Source organism: Boleophthalmus pectinirostris, unplaced genomic scaffold (assembly GCF_026225935.1).
Source record: "Boleophthalmus pectinirostris isolate CB_2022bp ecotype Guang Dong unplaced genomic scaffold, ASM2622593v1 HiC_scaffold_6, whole genome shotgun sequence".
Taxonomy (NCBI): Eukaryota; Metazoa; Chordata; class Actinopteri; order Gobiiformes; family Gobiidae; genus Boleophthalmus; species Boleophthalmus pectinirostris.
Genome location: NW_026571447.1, coordinates 25,149,609 through 25,168,749, shown reverse-complemented (window position 1 = coordinate 25,168,749; position 19,141 = coordinate 25,149,609). Strand labels below are relative to the sequence as shown.

General features: G+C 36.1%; 3 protein-coding genes across 6 annotated transcripts; 1 reads left to right on the top strand and 2 right to left on the bottom strand.

The window, feature by feature from the left end:
• Positions 1-3,215: 3,215 nt before the first annotated feature.
• On the bottom strand, positions 3,216-4,715 carry tyrobp (transmembrane immune signaling adaptor TYROBP). 2 transcript variants are annotated; one of them, XM_055164008.1, is made up of 5 exons: positions 4,570-4,715; positions 4,475-4,495; positions 3,812-3,964; positions 3,672-3,724; positions 3,216-3,604 (listed from the first exon to the last, which is right to left on the bottom strand). In XM_055164008.1, the coding sequence occupies exons 1-5, from the start codon at positions 4,604-4,606 to the stop codon at positions 3,551-3,553; spliced, it is 318 nt and encodes a 105-aa protein (XP_055019983.1). In that variant the 5' UTR covers positions 4,607-4,715; the 3' UTR covers positions 3,216-3,550. The 2 variants fall into 2 exon arrangements, with proteins under 2 accessions (XP_055019983.1, XP_020793311.1); XM_020937652.2 differs by having other exon boundaries at positions 3,812-3,946.
• Positions 4,716-5,457: 742 nt separating this feature from the next.
• Positions 5,458-6,544, bottom strand: hcst (hematopoietic cell signal transducer). Of its 2 annotated transcripts, none has more exons than XM_055164120.1 (5): positions 6,386-6,544; positions 6,104-6,171; positions 5,933-5,953; positions 5,725-5,859; positions 5,458-5,649 (listed from the first exon to the last, which is right to left on the bottom strand). In XM_055164120.1, exons 2-5 carry the CDS (start codon positions 6,144-6,146, stop codon positions 5,606-5,608), a joined length of 243 nt encoding a protein of 80 aa, XP_055020095.1. In that variant the 5' UTR covers positions 6,147-6,171; positions 6,386-6,544; the 3' UTR covers positions 5,458-5,605. The 2 variants fall into 2 exon arrangements, with proteins under 2 accessions (XP_055020095.1, XP_020793309.1); XM_020937650.2 differs by having other exon boundaries at positions 5,465-5,649; positions 5,933-5,956; positions 6,386-6,543.
• Positions 6,545-9,589: 3,045 nt separating this feature from the next.
• On the top strand, positions 9,590-16,724 carry LOC110171849 (NF-kappa-B inhibitor delta). Of its 2 annotated transcripts, none has more exons than XM_020937645.2 (12): positions 9,590-9,780; positions 12,558-12,682; positions 12,752-12,782; positions 13,118-13,299; positions 13,380-13,561; positions 14,602-14,707; positions 14,797-14,943; positions 15,035-15,083; positions 15,225-15,370; positions 15,519-15,653; positions 15,764-15,928; positions 16,046-16,724. In XM_020937645.2, exons 1-12 carry the CDS (start codon positions 9,765-9,767, stop codon positions 16,115-16,117), a joined length of 1,356 nt encoding a protein of 451 aa, XP_020793304.1. In that variant the 5' UTR covers positions 9,590-9,764; the 3' UTR covers positions 16,118-16,724. The 2 variants fall into 2 exon arrangements, with proteins under 2 accessions (XP_020793304.1, XP_055020091.1); XM_055164116.1 differs by having other exon boundaries at positions 13,377-13,561.
• Positions 16,725-19,141: the final 2,417 nt, after the last annotated feature.

The following is a 19,141-nucleotide window of genomic DNA, read 5'->3' as shown; positions in this document are numbered from 1 at the left end:
AACCTTAAATTCCAATATAAGACCTATGTGAAAACATGCACAATGCACAAAGGTTACTTTTTGGGTGGGGGTGTGCTGCCTGAAATATGGGTGTTTTCATTGCTTTAAAAAAAATACATTCAAGAACATGCATTGCATTATTATCAAGGGATTGCCACTGCACACATCTGACCTATAACTTGGCTTGAACATTTTATGCCATACTGAGGAACATTCTGGGCAAATATTAACATAATTGTGAAAACAAGACCTTCCGCCATATGTGGCAATAGGCTTACTGTAATATTGTCTTTTACTGTAATATTGTCTTGTTTGCCCTGTGTGTTGTATGTTCTGCCATTGCGCCGCACTTTGCCAATTTCCCTTTGAGATGGTAAAGCACATTTTATTTGATTGATCTGAAGTTGAAAAGTGAACGTTTAACTTCTGTGGCTCTGTAATGTAAACGAACAACATATGTTTTCTAAATTTTCTCACAAAGAAGAATTCAGTAAACTCTAATTAAATTACAAGTTGGCTCTGCTCTTGTGTTACTTTTGGATATGTCTGAGGAACAGTGTTCAGATTTTAAGGCTCCTGTTTCTAGAAAACCCACAGACACCTGTAATTACCAAACAAAGAGACAAAAGTCTATTCAGTCTTGTCCAAAAGTGAACAGAAACCTCAAAAGTGAACAGAAATAGTGAATGGGCTTTTGAGTGTAAACTGAGCAGCAGCTGACCTGTCTTACACATGGTTACACACAACAACAGTCTTTGACGACAACCAAATCTGATACATCATCACAAACTATAATTAACTCTGGCAAGACTTAATAGAGGTACAAAAGCAGTGCGTTCCTAGAGTTTACCTGAAATCACTGCTGTGCTGTTAGACTCAGAGGCGAACTGCAACAATGAACATGTAAGTGATTATATTTTATGTGATAATATATGTCAATTTATAGAGCTTTATTTATTTATTACAGCTTCATCTGTGGTGTGATATTTGTGGCACTGAAATGGCGCAGTTTCGTTGCAACAGTTCCAGTGAAAGGTAATATATGCCTGTTTCTATATTAATTTAATATGTAGTCTACAAACTCATCTTATGTTCAACTAAACCATTATTAGGATTAGAACAGTAACCCTCAAATCTGATGTGATTTAATGTCTCAGAGTAGCCAGTTGATAGAAGCAAATATAGTTCATATGCATTTAGTGTTTTCTTTCTTTCCTTAAACGTTTTCTAGATCCAGCAAGCTATGAGATCACAATATTTCATGCTGGTTTGGCGAATCAAGCAATAGGAAGCACTAACAACACAGCGTCAGGCACTGGCTCACCCACTGTTGTCCATGTCTACAGCGCAGAGCAAATTGTGAATGGGATCCCACAAGTTCCTCAACATGAAAGTTGGGAGGTGGCAGTACGCAGGGCAGTGTGGAATACAGCAGCCAGTGAGGAACAAACTGGAGCCAAGACGTTGCCTGGTATAAAACAAGCAAGGCAGGAACAAACAAGAGACAGTCTTTCTCCAAAGACTCAGCTAGCAAGCATTGAGCAAGCAGACACTGTGGACAAAAAAGCAACAAGTGGAGAACTGCCACATGGTGCCACCGCAAACAATAAACAGGCAAGTGAAGAACAAATACTACAGAGAGTCTCACCAAATACTCATCAGGAAAGTGGGGAGCAGATAGCAGATGATATCACACCAAAGATACAACCAACGAGCATTGAGCAAGCAGATCCTGGAGTTGACCAAGTGATAAGTAGAGAGCAAAATGTCCATTATGTCTTATCAAAAATTCCTCAGATGAGCGAGGAGACAACATCAGACAAAATCTCACCAAATGCCCAACAAACAAGCACAGAGCAAGTTAATGCAGAAAAGAACCAGGCAGTCAGTAGAGAGCAGAAAGAAACTGGGATTTCAGAAAAACTAATTGCAAGTGAAGAACAGCAAAAACCTGAAACTAAACCAGATACTCAACAGGCAAGTGAGGAGCAGCCAGCAGGGAAAACATCACCAAATACTGAACAGGTAAGCAAGGAGCAACCAGATACAAAGGATGCAGAAAATACACTGACTGTGAGTGAAGAGCAGACAGCACAGAGGACTCCAAAGCATAAACAACATCCCAACAATCTTAATAGTGAAGAAGGAATTGATACCAGGAAACAGAAAATAGCTATTGCAAGTAGTGTGGAGTTGGATACGCAGGAGCCAAGCCAAAGCATGTCAGTGGAGGATGACAGTGCAGAGGAAACCATACCAGAGGCAGCCAGCACCAGCTCAGATAAAAACGATGACACATATGATGACCTTGAGGATGAAGGTAAAAAGGAAAACTAAATACTGTCTTAATTTTGCAACGCAATTTTAACAAGTTGTATTTCCTTAGATACATCAGAAGCTATCAGTGATGAAATACCTCAAGAGGGTAGGAGTGGTGTTCAAGATTTTTTTTTTTAATTAATTCTCTATTAATTATTTTTAATGTTATATTTTCCAGAAGGCCTACCCTCTGTAGCAGTGACCACCAAGCCAGTATCGTCGAACACACAATCATTGGCAAAATCATAAAATGCAGTAATCTATATTGTAAGTATTAAACCCATGTTTGAGCAGGTTAATAAAAATATTGTTATCATTTACTGCAGTTTAAATATGTTGTAAAATTATAATAAGAAACTCTTAATAACAATATTTATTTTTTTCCACCAAGTTCTGTAAATTCTTCCCCCAGTGGCTGACTCATCGGAAGCTGATTCCACATCCACGTGCTGGGATTTTTAAAAAAAGATCCTTTGTGACTATTCTAAACATCATGTCATGTAATTTACACTACCAGTCAAAAACTTGGACACACCATTTCATTCAGTCAGTCATTCAATTTTTCTTCTTTATTTTTGCTACTTTCTACATTTTAGATACATCACAGACATCAAATATATATGAAGCAAGATTATCTAATTACAGTATGTAGTGAAGAAAAAAAGTCAAATAACTCAACTAAATTATTCTTCGACAAGGTATAGCGTATATAAAATATATATAAAATATTTAGTGGAGTTATTTACCTTTTTATCTTCACTTCATATATTTTATGTATTCTGTAGTAGGAAAAAATAAAAAACATTGAGTAGATGTGTCCAGACTTTTGACTGGTATTGTATATAAAGAGAATTTGCATTTAAAACAAATTGTAAAAAATATATGTGAGATAAATATTGAAAGTGGTTGTAATTTAATGTTTATTAGTGTAAATTAACAATAAACATATGATTAATGCATTTCCTTAAATAGCTTCTTCACCATACACTCCAGTCATGTGCTATTAAATATATTATTTAAGCACAACATTATGATTTACTGCCTATAAAGTACATAGCTTGGTATACATTTGTACATATTCTTGGAAACCACTGTTGACTGAAATTAAGGTTATCTCCATTGTCAAGACAAAAATTACCAAAAAAAAAAAAAAAATTCACATAATATACTAGTTACATACAGTATAGTTAGTATACAGTATGTGTGCATTATAGTATTTATCTTGACTCTACTACCTAAAGTGGTTAAGTTCACTGTACACATCAGACTGGGTGCCTTGTAATTCCTGTAAAACAAATAATGTATGAATCTATTAGCCTTATGTCTATGTTAATGTTTGCAAACTGTTTTACCTGATAGGGCGATTCTGTGACGTCTTTTGATTCAGAAGATTGTGCTGTTCTTTCTGTAAAGCAATAATACTTACTGCTTATTCCACCCAAAAATTATTAATAGTAGTTACCATACTAAAAAAAATACTAGAAATACTAACCATCATGAAAATCCTGTTGCCTGTGTGATCTCACAAAACAAATTACTGATATAATTATGAAGATGGTCAGTAAAATGTCACATATGACAATCCCTATGATCACAGCCATATTAATGTGGTAACAGGTGCCACAGTCTGCAACAAACATCCACACTGGATTTGAGAATCAGCAACAAAATATACTGGCATTATTCAAAAGTCAGTGCAATCCTTCATTCATCCAGGGTTGGTCCAAGGTACTAAAGGTTTTAAAGGTAGGTGGACAACGTCTTGATTTAAACATGTCTAGGTTACTTCCCTTGAAACCATTTCTACCAAAAGTACACTATGTAACTTTTCTAGACCACCACCGTCTTGTCTTCATGGAAATTATATTGTTTTGCCTAGAATGGTCCACATTATGGCATTAAATGTATTTATCTCAGTGGAGACAAGCATGTGACCCTACCAGGCCAAGTTGCAGGTCAGATCTGTTAAGAGACAAGCCCACTTACAGTAATAATGTGTTTTTCAAGGTATTTTTAGCCATAATTGAATTGAGATAAAGAGTTTAAAGCCACTGTGGAAATGTTCAGGCAAAGCAATAACATCTTGGAAATAAGCATGGGCCACACCCCCAGCCAGAAAAGTTCCATAGTGCTCCTTTAAATTAACAGTGTCTACCTTGTTGTTCCTCTGTGCTTCCTAAAGAGAAAAAAATAAGTGTTAATTTTCAAGGTATCCAAATAGTCAATAGAAGAGAAAAGTACACAACATACCAAACAAGGAACCAACGCACAAGGTGTCAGGCAGCATCGTAGTGCAGTATATGCAGACGGAGAAAATGTTTGGTCCAAGTTTTCTTCTCTTCTCTTGTTTTTAATGGTAAACAAGCGACAACTAACTGTCCACCACAAGCAATGGCAAGAGGTATGAAATCATGTGACTGTTTTAGCAGAAGGGGGAGTTTAGTAAAAAGGAAGTGTCCCTGTTTCATGTATCATATTCATGTGAGAGATCCAAGTTAGTTCCTCACATCATTATAATATAAATGGGAAAATGCATGATGTACGAATACATGTGCAGCTTTTACCTTTAAACTTTTTGAATATTAAAAGGTTTTGTTTGTTCATTACACCTGCATATTGTACAGCTATGGCCCATATCTCAGAAAAGACACCACACTTCCTCATGCTCTGCGGTTTACAAAATGACCTCAGACCTGTTATAATCAGTAAAATGAAAGTTAACTAATGAAAGCCGTTGTGACCATCAAATTTTAGACTACAATCAGAATTATAGCATAAAACTCCTCATTGGTTCAAGACTGGTTGCTTCATTAACCACCTTTGAGAGACAAAAATGACCACTGCACACAGATACACCAGACAGGCAAAAAAAAAAAAAAAAAAAAAAAAAGATGCCAGAATGTTATAAGCCTATATTAGTTTTTAAAGATTGAAACAAAAAATGAGGCTAGGCTTGTGATGTTTTGTCATGAGTGGTTATGAGTGGTTGGAAATTTTTAATCATTTCTTCTTCCATCCTCCTTCTATGTCTTGTTTCAGTGCAAAACAATAGCAGTGACCCTATGCTTGTTTTAAAGCATTTTACAATCTTACTTTAAAACCTCTTTAAAACACAACAAACAGACTTGAGAATTTTTTTTTTTTTATTTATTAAATTTGTATTCACAGATGACACAGAATATGTTGTAATTAAGCAATCCATATCATAATACAACATAAACATTTAAAATGAGGACATAAGAGAAAATGTTATAAAACTACAGTAAAAGTTATGTTTGTGATCAGTTTAGGCCTTGCATTTCGCCGGGACATTCATGTAAACTTTCTCAGCTATGAAAAAAAATAAAAGAGAGATTTTTGTTAATATAATTGTTCTACTTATTTTAGATATACAAAAGACTTTACCCTTATAACTCCTTTGCAGCTGATTTCGGGCACAGTGGTAGGTTACCATAACTATTAAAAGGGTCAGTACGATGTCCACACAGATGATGCCTGCTACTGTCCCAGGTTCAATCTTATAGCATGACCCAGAGTTCTCTGCCACACACAAACACACAGAGAGGCTTTGCAGTAGTTATTTAGACAATGTATTCACTTCCTGTAATCATACCTGAGACGGCCACAGCCACATCTGCTACAAAAAACAAAACAAAACAGAAAATATCACTGTTCATGCTGCAGCATTTTAGTTTCCATCCTGTTAACATTTAGTGTGGTTTCATTTCCTGTGTATGCCCATCTTACTTGAAAATTGTGAAAACAAGAAAAGATTAATACTTACTGCATATAGAAAACAGAAGAAAGTAGAATTTGCTGATTGCCATTTTAAAAAGCAATTCAATGTGTTCACTAAAAAAACAGATCAAAGCATTACAAAATGTCTCTAATAAGAAACATTCTTAAATATTTTGAAGTAATTAAATAATGTATGTACACTATAATATTTGTAGTTGGCTGAAAGCAATGACATTCGAAATGAGCGTTGTATGTATCTTGAGTTACCAAAACAGTTACTCATCTAACTAAGATTAAGGTAGAAAAATTTGTCATAAAGTCTTCATACCGTGTTGAGCTTCTGAGGTCTTTGGAAACAATGAGAAAGTTTCTGCAAAGGTTTCACTTAATGTACCGCCTTCTGCTGTAGGTGGTCCTATAGCCTACTGGAGGAAGTTTGTTATTATTATTATTAAACTTAAACATGTTCTTTCAAATATTAATTTGAAAAAGGAAAACATGGATGTGTGTGTGTTTGTATTTGACCCTTAACATGATGAGATATGACTGAATCAGCAGACTAGTCTACTCTATTCTTTTTTCAGTTGATTTTGCTTATGCAGGTGTACCAGCAGAGGGAGCCATGCGCCATGACAATCTCACTGCAGACTTGTTATGTGTTAGGCTGAACTGCATACATCACCCTGTGGCATTTTTAAAGGCTATAAAATAATATGATTTAATAATAAAATGGGAGCTATTGTTTCTCTCGTTGCGCCCTTAGGCAAGACACTGAGTCTGTGTACAAAGGTGAAGGCTATAGTAGCTCCTTGATGTAAAGCGCTTTGAGTGCCCATTGGAGGTAGAAAGAGATATTTAAATGGTCACATTTAAATATCTCTTTATCTTAGTAGAATTGAATATGAGAGAAGGGGGGTTATATTTAACCTTGAGCTCGGGATACTAAACTCATAGGACTATGGCCAAGACCTAATCTTTTGAACCAAGACAAATGTCATTGCATTAATGTATTTTGGACTGGCAGAATGAGCTCTAAATAGGCTAAAGGCCTTTCTTTTCTTAGATAAAAAAAAAAGAAAAAAGAATCAGTTTACTAGGCCGAGAATGTAGAATAAATCACCTGAGACAATAATTGTATGTAATGTCATTATAGGTACTAAAGATTATTGCTTATAGTTTGGGATGAAATTGAGAAAATATTACACAGCTTAAGTGAGTCAAAGTGATTTTTAGGAAAATGTTTGTCCTCCTCACCTAACCTCAGAGCTCCTGTGCTTCAGTTTATGGATGTAACAGCCCTGAGACTGTCTGGAACACAGTGCAGGGCACCTCTACACATTTCCCGTATGCCTTGTCCACCGACTGGAACAGGCAGCAGGAGGCAGGTATTGTACAACTTTTTTTTTTTAAATGAAGATGCTTCTCTGATTCTGTGGACAACTGTTTTAGTCATGGTAATCGGGGAGACAGGGCCTTCTCTGTGGCCGGCTCTAAGCTCTGGAACACTCCCACGTCCGAACAGCCCCCATGGTGGAGTGTTTTAAGTCTTGTCTTAAGACACACTTTTATTGTCTGGCTTTTAACCCCAAATGAGTTGTGTGTTCCTCTGTGTCTTTTATTCATTTTATTTATTTTACTTATTTACTGTTATATTTATGATTTTTATGGTTTTGCTTTTATTTGATTTTACTGGTTTTATTGTTTTAGGACTGGTATGACTAAATTTTAGCAATTTTCCTTTTTGTTGTCTTTTTGTTGTCTTCATTGTATGATCTCTGTGCAGCACTTTGGAAACTGCTTTGCTTGTAAAATGTGCTATATAAACAAAGTGTTTTTGGATTTCAGTGGTTATAGTCAAAATAGTTAGAAAAGGAGCGAAATCTCAAAAATATGACAACAAAACAGCTCTATGTGACTATGATCATGGTGCTGCAATCTGATTTTAAAGTACTGCATTATTTACAACTGGGTATATATATATGTGTGTAAAATGCTATACAAATTTCATATATTTGCAATACATTCTATTTAAACAATTATAACCATTAAAATATTTGCTAAGCCTTTTATATAATGGTGGCCCATTTCAGCTGAAAGACATGGTTCAAATTACCTTTAAAGTGCCCCTTTAAGACTTTAAAAGTACTGTGTAACTTTTCTGGTTTAGGTTCTGCTATGCTTATCTCCATGGAGATGGTATTGCTTTGCCTGAAATGTTCCATGGTGTGCATTTAAACATTTCCATCTAGGATTTCTTCATAACAGGTGTTTCTTTTTCTCAAAAGCACAATAACTCTCTCTGTGAATGGGGCGACTCTCCACAGATCTGAATATAGCGTAGTGCTGTAACCTGCTTGTCTCTCTTGTGATAGAAAGGTTTAATCTGTACTGGAACAAAGCTGTAACATTTCATGGAAAGATCAGGTGTCAGACCCTCCGCAAGAAATCTCATGCAATATACCATTAAGATAAATTGAGCTACCATCAGAATGTTCTGTTTAAAAACTATAGATCTGATCTGGTTTAGCTAGAGCAGACATGTCAAACTCAGGCCCGGGGGCCAAATTTGTCCCACGATATAATTATATTTGGCCCTTGAAATCATATTGAATATTTATTAGAGCTGGCCCGCCGGCTACAGATAAGGCTATAGAGACATTATTTATTTAAAATGTTGTTATTATTTTATATTATGCTTGTTCTGGATTCAATGTTTAAGCAAACCTATTATTAAACATTTATTTTAATAAGAAAATGTTTAATATTACATATCTCGAAAGAAGAGAAAACATGCAGATGTTATTGAAATTTTTCAGTAAATATTTAGTTTGGCCCACGACTGAGCTAGACAGAGTAAATTCCAGTTATGAGTACACACAGTCTCAACATGTATTTGTATAATTTATGTAGCTGTAAATTCATGTTATATTTCGTTATGAAATTTATAGTTTACAAATTAGACATTCCTGCCAGTGCACTTTTTTGCTCTGTAGACGGAATGTGAAGTATGCCCCCTCCCACAATAATCCCCACACTCCAATCAAATGTTTAGTAGATTAGAGAAGAAGCAATACATTGAGACCCTCTGCATACACTGGCAGTGAATATTTAATATTTAAAGAGCTACTTAAGAGTGGGTTCAGAGTGGAGCTATTTAAAGAGCACACCCAAACTTATGTGCCTTATTTTTATCTGATGACTCAATTTCCCTGATTTACTAAATTTACCTGAGTCTACATAAAATTACCTGGATCTTTTACAGTAGTAACTTGTCATTGATGACCTCTCATGTATAACGTTAGAAAAAGGGGAACGCTTTTTGATTGTCAAAAATAAAACAAATGCGGTAATCTGTGTAGGCTATAATAATAGCCCTTATAAGAAGACTTAAGTTCCTCTTAAGGTGGTTTTCGCGCTGTTGTGACATAGAGGCTTTCCCTCAGGGAGGAGGGGCCCGCGGAGCAGCGGGGCGGGACGAGAACAACGTGCTCTGTGTGTACAACCCTCCTCATAAACAGTACAACCCTCTTTATATACAGTCAATGGCACAACCGGAGCCAGCGTAAGAAGAGCGGTAGAAGCCCGGAGCAGCGACACTCACGGACAAAACCCGGGACATCCAGACTGTGGCGGAGAGAAGACAAGTCCACTGACGATACCAGCGATAATCCAAAGCAGACGAACTATAGAGCACAACTGATTCTGACATGCACTTTGAGAAAAGTGAGTATCTTAACCCTCCAAATACCGCTTCGTATGGCGAGTGTTCTGAAGTCTCATTTACTAATTAGTGATTCTACTGTACATAACAGCATTGATCTTGTAGGATAATTCTAATTCACCTTTATCCGTATCTATATCTATGCCAGTGTTAGGTTTACTGGTAAGTTAACATTAGTATTATCTGAAAAAGAAGCATGAATTAGAAAATTTAATCCATTCATAAACTCATTAATTTCACTCAAGCATAGGGTATGTGTTGGTTTAAAGGTTTGTTTACTTTTTGGAAGTTTTGTACCATTTAAAATGGTACAATACTATGTGATGAATTAATTGAAGCTTATTACTAGGGAATGAGGGATCAGTTGGCCTATCTTTATTTTATTTCTTTTCTTTTATTTCTTTGTGTTACAGAACAGACTATAGATTTAAAACATTTGTACACAGTATGAACACACTGTAGGTCTAATAATTTGCATGGACTGGCGCTATTGGTGAATCCAGGAGGTTATCACTTGGGGAAACCCTCTTTAGCCTCCGCCCATCTTCTCTTGTTTTCACTTCCTTCTACTTAATGCCTAAACATGAAGCGTTTTGACATCATGATATGCTTTACTGGTCACATATTGCATACTGTGCTGTCTCTGTTGAACACAAAAGAGGAAGGGCTGGCACACTAGTTTCTCTGAGGAGAGAGCCAAAAGAGAAAGGTCGTCGGAATCCCCACCCTCCCACGCACATGAGTCAAATCCAGGGCTTTCCACCGGCCAATTTGAATGTAGCACAGCAGTGACCCAGCAGACAGTGCAGGAATACCCAATATAGTTTTATTTCAGAAGAAATGGTTACTCAAGTATCTATTAAACTACTTTCAAATACTTTAGAAGTATAAGCTATTTATAGTATTCATATTTTTCCAGACAATGTTGACAACTTTTTTCTTCAGAAGAAGATATAAGATTTAACTCAAAACCAGACAGAAAGAGGAGAATTTATCACTAAGAGGGGGATTTAGAGGCATAAAAACAGTTGATAAAACCTGTCCAAAGAGAAAAAAATCCAATCAAAAGTTTGTAAATATATATTGCAGATAGATCATTCAGCACTTGTGTTTGTCTGATCTTTGTTTGCACACAAATTAGCTTTTTTGATTGCGCCAGACTTTTAATAATTACATACTAAAATGATTGAATTTCAAAATAGTTAAAAATAGTGACCCAAGAAAACTATTAAATAGATAAATATACAGTGACACAAAACAATGTTGCAATAGCCAACCACTAGCTCAGACATTAGCTCACTTCCACCTTGTTCAGCTGATGCAGAAAAGTGAAACCTGCATTACATCATCTGAGTCAAAGGTGACATTTGCTTTCAAAGATCAAAAGTGGATAACCTTTGTGGCTTTTATTAAACTTCATTTATTCTCACTGTGACCTTTGTACATTGGTTAGAGTCTTTACAATAGTTTTGTGTGTGTGTGTGTAATTACTTATAGCAAGATTTATTTAGGGTTTATCAAGGGTTGTCAGGAAAAAAATACTAAATGACACTGAAATTTAAATCTAAAGGTTTAACTAATTCAAGTAGGTGTCAATTCTGAAAAAGTGAAGTGCCTTGCCTAAGGACACAGCGACTGGTGCCCCGCTGTGGCTCCTGATTTTCCCAGGGGTGTCTCCCATCCAGTTACTAATCAGCCTTGCTTAGATTCTGAGATCTGAAGAGATCAGGCTTTGACAAGGAGGTTTGGCCACATTACTTTTATTTTGTGTTGAAAATGGCATACGGTATGGTATATGGTAGTTTACTATAGGACTACATCAGTTCAATTCAATTAAATTTTTTCCACAATTTAAAATTATAATCCCACAAGGCACACCTTTATACACATATATAAATATGTACATGCATATATTATATATACATCAGTGTACTTGTACTGCATTTTAATATCAAGCTTTTTTCACTGAAACAAAATTGAGTTTGAATTTTTTGTTTTGAGACAACACTGTAAGAGTCTGACACAAATCTAAACCTTGCCTCATTTGTTTTATTTGCATATGTTTTTGAAAATGCATCCATCTGCCCGTCACTGTGGGTGTGTTCGATAATAGTGAAAGCAGAAATCACCTAGTAGTAAGTTGTCTTCTTTTCGTGTCCCCATTGCAACAGAAAGCAAAAGACAGCATCACGTGTCAAAAGTGCCGAGTCTGATTCACCGGAGACAGGAAGATGTGGTTTGGTCTGTGTGCAAGCGTAACGGAGCGGAAGGTGTCACAGAAAATGAGCAGTGGTAATCCCATGGCACAAGGTTTTTCTAATGTATTTGAAGATTTGGCAGCCACAGATTCTGTCTTCCTAATGGAGAGAGAGCTTTGGTGCTGGTTCCATCCTCTCAGTGGAAATAAGTCTTATCTTTGACTTTGACAGTGTTATCTGTGGTCATATCTCGTCACATGGAAATACTAGAATTCTGTCATGTAAGATTATTAAGTTCCTTTTCCTGTTACCTGGAAATGGTATTTTTTATCACCAGGATATTTTTGTATGTGCTTTATTTAACTTTAACACTTGACATGCTGGAGTAGGTTTTAGAGTGTCAGTTGTCAGTGTTAATGTTGTTGGAACATTATGTCATGACATTAAACAGCACCATGCCAAGTTAAGCCACTGTGAAATAATAAATACGATTGTGTAATATAAAAGTGAAGTCTCAGCACTGCACCACTATCATTGTCTAAATAGTATTTAAACCTATGTCATCTTTGTCTTTTCCTCAGCGTCAAAGGAGAAGCCGTGCACTCAGCCCACTGTGAAGAAACTCCTGGAGCAGAAGAGGAAGAGGGAAACATCTTCAGTGCTGCCATCTTGCTCCCACTCCAGCCTTGCTCCTCCAACTTACACAGTAAGACATCACATACAGCTCAGGTTTCAAATAATATTAACTGTTGATGACCTTTATGTTTTTTTCTAGCTGTCTGAAGGAGAACCTTCAGATTGTCCAGGTAAATACTTACTTAATAATAATAATATTGCAATGGTTGTTTTGGAGATACTGGCCATTCATGTTTGTGCAGTACCTGAACCTGAATCTGAAAAGATAATGAGATTTTAATTTTTGCACAAATCTAATTCCAAAACTACTGCTTTGGTGATGTCTTCTGAGTCTGTAGATGATTATGGGGGTTGAAGTATTATTAAGTTATTATGTGAAAGAATTCCACAACAAATCACACATGTATGGCCATTATGGTTGATAATCACTTATCACTAGAAAGAAGAAATATTACACAGTTCTTCTCTATACAATTGCAATAGTTCTCTTTCTTTTTTGATTTAGGTGGATCAAACATACAGTCAGAAATGGCAGTGAGTTCTCAGATGTGGACTCCAGCACAGTGCAGTTACCCCTCATCACAACCAGGACCAAGCTACACCCATTCGTACAGTCTGTCAGGCACCCCAGAATATGAACCACTGTCCCATCTCCCAACCTTTGGCAACACACAGCCTCAGCCATATGTAAAATTATACTCATTCTTATAATAACATTTAACAATATTTTGGAAATTTGTGTTATTGATAAGTCATATTTTTAGCAGGAACCCTTGATGACAGACCTGAATTTAAGTTCACCATGGTCAGTAGTTGGGGTGGGTTCCAGCCAGAATTCAGTATTGAATTTTGTTACTCCATTGGATGAAAACAAACTGCAAGAAGCCACGATGTTCATCAGTGGAATGGACTATAGCAGGACCACTGAGCAGGATGAAGATGGGGACACGTGAGTATAGTTTTGCTCAACAATTTCATTGAAATTAAGCCTTACTAATTATAGCTGTAACATTTCAGGTTAATAGAAAAATAAACTGTCTAGCAATGTAGAGCAGGTTGGGAATATACCGTTCTGTCACAACAACAAATTTTAAATAATGGTATACAATATGGCTAAAGAAAATATCACACTAATATTGAAACTACTATAGGCCACTGACACAGTAACTCTAAAACAGGGAAATCCCAGAAAGCCCTCTTTTAAATGTACCACATTAGTGAAATAAAAAACATGAGCTGAAATAAATACATAGCAGAATGAAACCCTTAAGATGTGAGTAAGTATCTATTATGAGTCATAGAAGTTACTCAGTTATTCAGTTTCTGCTTAAATGTTCTTATTCATCCTAATTTTAAATTAAAGTTCCCCAGTGGTGCAAAGAAAAGGTGCAGAGGGTAAATGTTCATCCGTCCCAAAAAATATAGTTCCATCATTGATTGAAAAAGTCAATATAATAATGATTGTGACTGGCCTAGATGAGAGGGTTTAAACTTTACAGTAATGTAATCTGTTAGCTGCCTTTGTGGCAATCAAATGTCAGGGTTGTCCGTGCTTTTTGAGAGTATGTTTATTACAATTATATGTAAGGTATGACTGTATAACAATTATCCAAACAATGGCATTCATAGTCAACAGAAGATGTAACAATAATGGAAATATCGTGATATCATATTTTCAAAGGTCTCACAATTATCGTGAGCCATCACAATATATCAAATTACAAGTCTCTTTGGTTAAATTAATAGTTATGGTGCAGCAATAGCTAAAAACTAGACTACATGAAGATATAAATGTTATAAGTACTTTTAAATCTTAGTTCTTTGGATTAAGCCTTGTCAGGGCTTTTTAAGAGGAAAAAGTTTTGTTAGCCACCACAAAATATCGCAATAAATATCGTACTGTGAGATGTATATCATGAAAATATCATACCAAGAGATTTGGATATCGTTACATCCCTAGCTAACAATAGTGCGTGCCATTACTTTTAGCATGCTGCATATCTACACTGCCAAAGGCCTCCGGGAGTGTGCCTACGCTGCTGCAGAGAGACTCAGATCAGTGGGAAGGCTGGATGCAAAAGAACACAAGGGCAAGGTCAGTGTACAAATAATTAAAAAATATATAGTATATTTACATGAAACCATTCACCATGAATAAATATTTGATTTTGCATGTATCTGCAGACAGCTTTACTGGTGGCAGTAGCTGCTAATCATCCAGAGATTGTACATGATCTTCTGTTACTGGGGGCAGATATTAATGCATGTGACATAAATGGGCAGACTGCTCTTCATCTGGCTGCTCACTATGGCTACAGCATGGTCCTGCAGGTAAAATAATATCAGATTTTGGTGTAACCCATGTAAATAAAATACATGTTCTAACATATATAATATAATAAAAATGTTTTGTTCATTGCAGGTCCTACTAAGTGTGCATTCTGCTAACCTAGAGGCACGCAACTTTGAGGGTAAATTTGTCTTACTTACGTGCATCAATAATACAAACAGATTGGTTAGTTTGGGTCGGATATTTGGAAACTTATAAAATGTGCTTTAAAAAGAACATGGATTTGGATTTGAATATATATACATAATTATGTTTGTTTCAGGAATGACACCTTTGCACTGTGCAGCCCTGTCCCACTGTGCAGAGATGAAAACCATATATACTGGTGGACTGTCAGATGGAAGAGCTACAGAGAAACTGACCTGTGTCGACTTGCTACTCACTGCTGGGGCATCTCTGCTCAGTCAGGTTTGGTACTTTCTAATTACTTAATAGTAAAACAGTTACAAGCTCCAACAATACAACAACACCTTGATCTGGGGTTTTACAGAATTAACCCACTTGAATGTAAATAGCTTTCTCTATCCATTTCTATGTTTGTGTTGTCTTTTTTCAGGAAATTAAGAGTAATAAGACTGTGCTGCACTTAGCTGTGAAGGAGGGGAACATTGTTCTGGTCCGTTTTCTGCTCAGGAATCCACTGGCCAATATGAAAGTGTTTGTTGATGTGAAAGAGTTTGTCAATATGAAAGTAAGTCCCACGTGAGTCACAGTTAAGCATGATGTAATGTCTGTAGTGTTAGTGTAAGTGTTAACACCTACAGCAGCTCAGGCTAAACTCATGCTCCCTCTGTGCCATAGGCCCATGGACACACGGCTTTACACATGGCGGCTGGTCTCCATGGTAACCCTCATCAGAAGGAGATGATGCAGCTGCTGCTGAGCCGCGGGGCTGATCCCAGCATCCGTAACCTGGAGAATGTCCAGGCGGCACACCTGCTACAGAGAGGACCTGAGGGAGAGCAGGTGAGCTGAACACATCTGCACAATAGATGAGATTTCTATGATGTAGTCCTGTGTATTCAAACATGTGAGGGTTATCTGTAGATTGATATTTGTTTAATGGCTTCTGTTCTCCTACAGCTCAAGGTCTTGTTAAAGAGACGCAACACCTCTTCTCGGCGCCGTGTATTGTCCTTACAGGACCCAGAATGAGTTCCTCATTTGAATCTAACACATACTTCCTATGTTGGGAAGAGATGTTTTTGGGAGTACTTGGTCTTTTTTACCAAAAGCATAGACATTAATTCACATTGGATTAAACAAGTAGTGCCTTATATCACATTACTCAAGGGCTAGCAATATTTACATATTTATGTCATTTGTTTTTTATTTTATTTAAACACTGTGACTATATATTTGCAGGCGAGATCAGCCTGATTCACCTTTTATTTTTTCATCTTATATGAAGACTGTATGCATTAGACTTATAAAGCTTCTATTGAAGAGCTGCTTTTTGATGAAAGGCCACACTCCCACTTATTGTTGATTTCTGTGAAATCGTTAATTTGGGAACTATGTTCCTCAAACTCATTTGTTTTTGTCAAAATTCCATCTTCAGTCATAGTTTTGACTTGAGTCCAGGTTGGTGTGACTTGTTTCTGTATGTATCATACTTATAATATCAGATCAATTCATTGTCATTGAAAAACATAATTTACTGTGTAAAATGAGTCTGTTTTGAGTAAGTTGTGTGACACATGCTATAAAATGTACTTTTCTGTTATGAGTCATCTCATTAAACTCACCTTGAGTTCCATAATGCTTTGATGTGTGGATTATCATTTTAAACATGATGTCACATACCAAGTTGCCCATTTAAAAGAATAATTTATTTGACACATTTTCCCCACCCACACTTCGGACAAACAGCCACAGAGTGACTTCAGTTATTTTTGCAACGGTGTGTCACCTTCTGAAATTGTCTTTGATAAACCATATTTATTTCCTTCACAAAGCAATCTTCACTAGATACACACAAAACTAATTCAGCATGTAAATATACAATTGTATAATCACAGTTCAAAATAGTAATTCAAATTGAAAGAAAACTTTATTCTAGATTCTGTAATACATTTACAGTCTATAATATAGATTGAATTTAGAGTCTTTTTTAATTTAAAAAGAACAAACAAATGGCTAAATCTGCTGTAAGATACTACATGCTTTTTCCTACAGTTTCATTTGAAAACATCTTAAAATAAAAGTCATGCGCTTACACATCCATGACCTAAACATTACATTCAGCACACTAGTCCCTGATATAGAAGTGACTGAGCGAGAGCTGGTGTGGAAAAGCCATAGAAAATGTGTGTAGACTCCAGTGTTGACCCTGTAGAGACATCTGTGCAAGCTTTCAACTTTATACAGTCTGAGGTGGAACTGCAAAGAAAAACAATCGTAAAAACGGTTAGAATAGTATTTACTGTACCAATATATATCAAGCACGCATATGCCCACCTTCTGTCTTTGCACTTGGGATGCCAGATGAGCTGAAAATGTTAAACAAAAGAATGATTATTAAAAGCATGTATTAAAATTCTTTTGCATTCTGGGGGACCATGATGCATTTTTGTGTCTTCAAACAGCAGGTCAGTGTTTTGCCAGACAAGCGGCATGCAGTCAGCTTAAATACACATGAACTACCAACACAAAAAGAACAGATTCATTGATAATATTGGAGTCACCAAGTCCTTTATGTGTTGGAAGTTTGTTTTGGGGGGATTTTTGTAATACATTATAATTTGGGATTTTTAAACAAAATATTATTATATTATTTATGTGTTTAAGAGATTAAATGCATTTTCCACACTCAAAACTCTGCATGCAGCCAGTTTATCCATTTTGCCTTGCACATGTCTTACTTGGATGAGGGCCTTACACATTTTGTGATTTTTTTACCTGTTTGGAGAACAATGTAATATATTAACTTTTCAACATTTGCAACATTGTAAAAGACTGAATTTTCAACTTACTTAGAGCTATTAAAATGCCACTAACAAACATCACTATAGCGAGGATAAGTCCAGTGGTTCGTAATGTTTCATAATCTGTAATGGACAAAAAGTATTAGTATTATCAGTCAGCTTTCATTCATATATCTTGGAATAGAGCATTGACAACACTATATTCAAAACAATGGGTTGAATTGGTACAGTTCTATAAATATGTAACTGTGTAATATTTACATCAGTTGGTGTATGCTGATGTATTGCTTTGCCTGGAATGTTCCATGGTAAGACTTATCCATCTAGCATTTATTCATTATGGGTGTTTCTATAGCTCAGAAATACAATAATTCCCCCACTGAATAGGGCCGACTCTCCACAGATCTGAATTGTAATGTAGCGTATTGCTGTAACTTGCTTGTCTCCCTTGTGACATTCTACACAAAGCAATAACATTTTCATGAAGACATCAGGTGATGAAAATCTTCACTCTCCTCTCTCATGTTATGCAGTGCATCTTTAAACTTTTTTTATCTTTATTTTAAATTTTTTTTTTTTTTTTTTTTTTTTGCTCTTGAGTCTTCGCTCAAAAATACAAATATGCTGAAACAAACTTACCATAATCAAAGTCACTGCGGTCTGGAAACATGGATTCTGCAAAAATGACTGAAGCGTTAGACCACATGACTAAGCGTAGACTGCAAAAAGCTTTCAATTAGCAGAGTGGGCACTAGGCGTTGCAGCCCCTTAGCTCTGCAGTCTTGGCTCATAACTCCTCTCCTCTGTCTTTTCCCCAATGAGCAACTCGATGCAGCATCTTGGCTCAGCAGAATAACATGCACTGAGGTAAAGTGGGTTAAAACCATATCCCTATTCACAAGACCAATATTTAGGCAATATTACGTAATAAAAAAACATACACTTTAAGTTTTTGATTGTAAAATATTATTTTATATTAGTATTACCTGCAGCCAATTATCAATACTGCAGTTACATGTTGCTGACTTCTCTTATTTCACATGAGATAGCAGTATAAAGATCTGTCTCTGGAGTTTCCATATACACAACGTTAAATAAAAAAACTACAGGTTTTGAATTAGACATTTTTGAATAGTTAAAACTGTGCACTATACAGACATGTCACACATCTTTGTAGCAAAATCTGAAGCCCCCAATGCTACTCTGTAGCCTTTTACCAGATCTACATATTTTTGTTTCAGTTAAATTTACT